The sequence below is a fragment of the Nicotiana tomentosiformis genome, chromosome 9 (genome assembly GCF_000390325.3).
Source record: "Nicotiana tomentosiformis chromosome 9, ASM39032v3, whole genome shotgun sequence".
In the NCBI taxonomy this organism is placed as follows: domain Eukaryota; kingdom Viridiplantae; phylum Streptophyta; class Magnoliopsida; order Solanales; family Solanaceae; genus Nicotiana; species Nicotiana tomentosiformis.
The window spans coordinates 26,108,090-26,114,575 of NC_090820.1; the positions used below are offsets into that span (position 1 = coordinate 26,108,090).

Consider the following 6,486-nt stretch of genomic DNA (forward strand, 5'->3'; position numbering starts at 1 on the left):
GAAAAGAAATAAAAGATAGGGTGCAACCGAGTCCTGGTTTTGGACAGCCTATATATCCCAGGTTATAAGGGAATCAGGTCACGTGAAGTTCAAGGAGAATGGTGGAATGATGAGTTGAGGAGTCGAGTAAGGTTCCGTCGAGGCTCCAGTCTGCGGTCCTGCTATTATATCAAAATAAAAAAGAAACTCAACAAGCCTATCAACTATGAGTTACAAGATTCCTATCTATGAGTTTTTTGAAACTTGATCTTGAGTCTTGACTGGTTTTTCATGCAGACTTTGATCTAAACCTTGATGCTCACTAGCTGTAGGTGCTAGTTCATTGTTCTATAGCTTCTTCTAATCAAAACAGGCCTCCAATGCTCGTGGCTTCAGTCATGTCTTGAGCATTCCATATCTTTTCAACTGCTTTTGCATTTTGGATTCACCTATTTTTTCTTTTCTTTTATTCTGAATTGAGACTTCTTCCTTTGGTCATCTTGAACCCTGTGCCTCGAGGTAAAACCTACTCAGACACCAAAACAAACAAACGAACAAAATTTTTCTGCCCTAGTTTGCACTAGAAAAATTTTGTGAGTTATTGTAAAAATATTCTAAACTACTTATTTATTGAAAGCAATAAAAGTTCGGGAATGGTGTACCCCGAAAATAAAATAGATACTAAGGAATGGAGACCCTATGTCTAAAATGAAAGAAACTAGGGAATGGAGACCCTATAATGGGAAAGAGACTAGGGATTGGTGTACCCCGATACTGGTGAGTAAATGTAACAAGGGGTTAGTACCATGTATTATGGAAAAAGAATGTAATCAGGGGTTGGTACCCTGTATTACTAAAAAGAATGTAGTCATAGGATGACGTCCTGTATTACTAAAAGGAAATGTAACCAGGAGATGGCACCCTGTATTACGGAAAAGAAATATAATCAGGGGTTAGTGCCCTGTATTACTAAAATGAAAATGAATCCCCTGGGCGAAAAGGTTCTACCTGGGTGAAACTGCGAAAAGCGAGCTTGGGCGAAGAGTACTTCTACCTGGAATATGAGTTGGATCCCCCTAGGCGAAATGTTTCTACCTGGGTTAAGCTACGACAAATAACTTGAGCGAAGAGTACTTCTACCCGAAAACTATGAGCTGGACCCCCCTAAGCGAAACGGTTCTACCTGAGTTAAGCTACGAAAAACAGCCTGGGCGAAAAGTACTTCTACCCAGAACTATGAGCTGGATCCCCCTAGGCGAAAAGGTTCTACCCGGGTTAAGCTACGAAAAACAGGCCTGGGCGAAGAGTACTTCTACCCGGAACTATGAGCTGGATCCCCCTAGGCGAAAAGGTTCTACCTGGATTAATCTATGAAAAATAACCTAAGCGAAGAGTACTTCTATTCGGAACTATGAGATGGATCCCCCTAGGCGAAAATGTTCTACCTGGGTTAAGCTACGTAAAATAACCTGAGCGAAGAGTACTTCTACCTGAAACTATGAGCTGGATCTCCCTAGGCAAAACGATTCTACCAGGGTTAATCTACGTAAAACAACCTGAGCGAAGAGTATTTTTACCCGGAACTATGAGCTGGATCCCCCTAGGCAAAAAGGTTCTACCTGGGTTAAGCTACGTAAAACAACCTGAGCGAATAGTACTTCTACCCGGAACTATAAGCTGGATCCCCCTAGGAGAAAAGGTTCTACCTGGGTTAAGCTACGAAAAACAAACTTGGGCGAAGAGTACTTCTACCCGGAACTATGAGTTGGATCCCCTAGGCAAAAAGGTTTTACCTGGGTTAAGCTATGAAAAATAACCTGAGCGAAGAGTACTTCTACCCTGAACTATGAGCTGGATATCCCTAAGCGAAAAGGATCTATCTGGGTTAAGCTATAAAAAACAACCTGAGCGAAGAGTACTTCTACTCGGAACTATCACCATCGCCTCTTAGTGGGTTTTCACTAGTTGACCTCTCTCTTCTCACCATCGCCTTATAGTGCTCTTTGCGAGTTTTCACTAACAAGACTCTCTCATTTTAATTTCTCTGCTTACCATCGCCTTACGATGCCCGTGAGGGTTTTCACCAATAAGACTCTCTCAATCTATTTCTCTCATTTTGTTGTATCAGATCCAAGTAACTATATCCTCCAATTCTTGAACATTCTCGTTGATTGATCGGAAGTACTTGAAAAGGATTTGGATTGAATTACAACTTTGGAACCTTTCAGGCGAAACCATCGCCGAACCATTGTAACATCTGCCCTAATTTTAACTTTTGGGGGAATGTGGATTTTTGTTTTGGTGTGACAGAACCCCAGAGAGAGGCTGCCTACATATCCTTGAATTAAGTCAAACGTAGTTCAATAAACTACTTTTTTATTTTGGTTTTTGTTTTGTTTTCTCTTTTTTTTTCTTTTTTTTTTTACATTTTCATTCATTTTTTTTTTATTTCAATAATAACTTCCAAGTTCCAAAGAGGGTCATCAAACAAAAGGGAACCGACTCAAAGGGTTTGCAAAGGATTGATAGTACTTGGATAGCGAGAAAAAAAAGCATTCTTCATCCCAACCGGAGAACATTAATGTTATATAAAGGATCAAACATAGTACATTTTGACTACACTTGCGTTGGCAGTCATTTTATGGACATTTCCTTCGATGTTTTCCAGGTACAATGCTCTCTTTTGGTAGTACTCTCGTTACAATGTATGGACCTTTCCAATTTGGAGCCAGTTTTCCCTTAGTTGTTCCGATTCTTTATTTTATTTCCTTAAACTTATATCCATTGCATTCTGACTCTTGAATCATTATTTTAAAGTCTGACAGTATTTTAGGATCTGGTCATGAAGTCCGCAAGCATGTCATGTCATTAAAATCTGCATTTAACAGAACTGAAAAGAGAATAAGAAAAGTGACAAGAATAAGAAAAGAGATATTCCTAGACCATGATATATTAATTTCATTTGATTTTTAAAAAAAATTTAAAGATAGAAAGGTTTACATTGGAAAGTAAGAAAACAAAGTTAAACATCCGGATCACACCCTGAAATAATCCGAACACGGAAAGGATAGCAAGACCGGCTACTGAAACTCTCGTCTGATAGGGAACTTTCAGGTTTGGCGACCGTTTTTTGGCTTTTCTTCTGTCTCGGCAATGGCTGCAATTGCCTTCAGTGCTGGATCAAATTCCTCATTTTCAAAAATCATTCTGACTATTGGCCCAGTGTGGTGAGCAGGCAAGGGATTATTTGTCACATCATGAGCCTCCTCGTCCTGAAGAACTATTGCCTTGACCTCGATGAGGTCTTCCACTACTCTTTTGAGAGTCCAACAATCTTCAGTATCATGTTCCACTATACTGGAGTGGTATTCACATCTAGCATCAGCTCGGTGCGAGGGGGACTCGGGGTTTGGCCGGTTCGGGGCTACTGGCTGCAGCAGACCTAGCCTGACTAGCTTTTTGAACAAGGTAGAGTATGATTCACCAATAGGGGTGAACTGAGTCCTTCTAGGGGGCTCTCTTGGGCGAAGATTGTATTAGGGAACATTTGGTTGGGGATTATATGGAGCTTGGTAGGGACGGGCATTTTTGGGAGGTGGAGCTCGGTTTTGTGTATAATGTTGTGGCCGCGTGTAAGATTGCGCGTTCATCACTGCATAGGGATGCGGTGCCACAACATAAAGAGCATCTTGATGGGGACAATAGTGTTGTGGGACCTCAGAAAGTATATATGATTGGTTGAATGTCATGCGGGGCCCCCTCGAGCTGGAAGCCATCATGGCTCTCTCTTCTCTCCCGTTTCTGTTCCTCAAACCCCCCGAACTATTCTGAACGGTCTGTGATGCGGCCTTAAAAGCAGCTTGACTCAAGATTCGGCCCGTTTTCAAACCATTTTCGACCATCTCCCCAATTTTAATAGCCTCAGTGAATGGTCTATCCGTAGCAGACATCATGTTCTTGAAATAACCAGGCTCTTGAGCCTCTAGAAAAATAGTGATCAACTCATGATTATCCATTGGTGGCTTAACTCTAGCCTCTTGCTCCCTCCACTTGATGGCATACTCCCTAAAGCTTTCCCTCGGCTTTTTCTTCATATTGGATAGGGAATTGCGATCTGGTGTAATATCAATGTTGTACTGGAATTGTTTGACGAAGGCCTGGGCCATGTCATCACAGATATGCCAGTGAGAGATATCTTGGTCAATGAACTATTTAGAGGCTACCCCCACTAGAGTTTCCCCAAAATAAGCCATCAATAATTCTTCTTTTCCACCTGCACCCCTCAGCTGGTTGTAATACCTTTTCAAGTGGGTGATAGGGTTGCCGTGTCCATCATACTTCTCAAATTTTGGGGTCTTGAACCCTGGTGGAAAATGGATGTGAGGGAACATGCATAGATTACTGAACGAAACACTTTTGTGACCACCTAGTCCTTGTATGTTCTTTATATTTTGTTCAAGACTTTTTATTTTCCTGGCCATCTCATCTGGCTCACCTGTCTTGGCAGGCTTTTCATTTTTCACTGGTGACTCGTACTGAGGAGTCTGATTGTATGGAGTCGAGACCCTGAAATCCATATTTGGAGAGTCATATTGGCCATCATAAGCCTGAGGTAGTGGCTCGTTGTTTGGCCTCGTCACAGGAGGTGGTGGCGGGATTGTATATACCGGTGCGCCAGACACGATGAGAGGGGTGTTCCTGACCAGTGCGACTGGAGGTCGCATATTAGAGGTACCAGGGGCAGCATGGAGGGTGTAGTTTGGCAAATACCATAGTGGTAGAATGTGATCGCTCACTGCATGGAGCGGTGGTTGAGTAGCCCGGGGTACGGTGGAAGTTCCCTCTGAGGGACCCTGGGGTGGAGGCTGACCGGAAACCCAAGCTTGATATACATCAGACAGTTGTTGTCTCAATTTTCTTACTTCCTCCGACTCTTGCTCAACTGACGGACCCTGGGGATAGTCACTGACAAACTCGATTTCATCACTGTTATCCATCACTACCGTTCCCTTTGATCTGGTGAAGTAATGATGTGTTGACAGTTTCACCACAAACCAACCGCCTTAAGCTTACTATATGAGAGACAACAAATGTGCTAGGATTAGACATTTTATAGATATGAATCACACGTAATATGCCATGCTCCTAAACTTATCACTATTATTTTTTTCACTCATGCCTCATTTTGATCCCTCATCTTAGAATCGTTGAAAACTATTTTGATCGAACCATTTGGGGGTTGCCTACGTATCATGTCGTCGCATGAATCAGATCATTACGTAGTTCAGGGAGATCGGGAATAGACTGACCTCTTTTTCTTTATTTTTTTATATAAAGACTTTTAAATATTTTTTTTGAGTTTTTTTTTCTTTTTATGGAATTTTTAACTTTTTTTAAAAAAGAAAGAATTCTAAAGAAGGAAGAAAATATTTTGGATTTTGAATGAAAATTATTTTTGATCTTTTTTTTTCAAATGAAAGACTTCGGAAAAGAAAGAAAATTTTTTGAATTTAATTTTTTTTTTGTATTTTCTAAGGAATGAATTCTAGAGAGGGAATCAAGAAAAGGGAAACTATTTTTGAATTTTTCGTTTTATGAAAATTGGGGCCGGAACCGATGAGGTTTGCCTACGTATCTCACATCCGGTGAGAATTAGGCCAGCGTAGTTTGATCAATATTTCAGGAATGGGATAACACTTTATTTTTTGGGGAAAACATTCAATCTTATTTTGTAATAATCGTTTTGGGGTAAATTTTTGACAGGGTTTTTGGATTTTCAAATACCGAGATTTAAAAAAAAATTAAATTTTCTCTCTCTTATTTTCTTCCTTCTGGTTTTCTCTCAATTCTTATTTTTATATTTTAGAAGCCGGTCAACATACACTAACCGAATCAAACATAATGTACATGTAGCACATAAGATGCATAAGGATGGTCTTGTAATTATCGGGTACACCTGTCCTGGACGGACTCAACCCCTGTGTTGAGTCCCTAAAGTCAAATGCACGTGATGCAAACAAACGTTCATACTAGGGATCCGGCATGAGGCTATGTTATTCTAGGTTTAAAATCTTGGGGGAGTATTTTAGACCTCGCTTACCCAAGAGGACAGCTCGAGCTGAGGTGGGGGCAACGTACCGGGAGTACGAAAGTCTACCCGACCTAGTTACTGATCCAGCCTCGTTCTATTTGGTATGACCTCTAACAGAAAAGTGGGCCACGTGCACGTGTGCACCATAAATTTAGAAGACTCAGAAGGAAGGCGTAAGAAGGCAGTTTATATAGTTCAAATAATATTAAAGCGGTAAATGAGCGACAATTAGTACATTAGGCCCAACAATCTAGAAAGCCAAGTATAGATCACATTACAAGCTCGAATTCTAAACTCTGAACCAGAAGTTCTGGGTTCTTATCCCCAGCAGAGTCGCTAGAGTCGCCCGACACAAAAATAGACATAACTCTTTCATACGATGTCTGAATTCAACGATTTATTTTGCTATGACTCCG

The 6,486-nt window shown here is 40.9% G+C and overlaps 1 protein-coding gene across 1 annotated transcript; it reads right to left on the bottom strand.

Annotated features, from left to right (window-relative positions):
* Positions 1–4,187: 4,187 nt before the first annotated feature.
* LOC138898507 (uncharacterized) lies at positions 4,188–4,976 on the bottom strand. Its single transcript, XM_070184576.1, has one exon. It carries the CDS (start codon positions 4,974–4,976, stop codon positions 4,188–4,190), a length of 789 nt encoding a protein of 262 aa, XP_070040677.1.
* Between the last annotated feature and the right edge of the window lie 1,510 nt (positions 4,977–6,486).

What these genes read in the sequence shown, in the direction of transcription:
- LOC138898507 (XM_070184576.1), bottom strand. Translation starts at nt 4,976, where the DNA reads ATGGATAACAGTGATGAAATCGAGTTTGTCAGTGACTATCCCCAGGGT.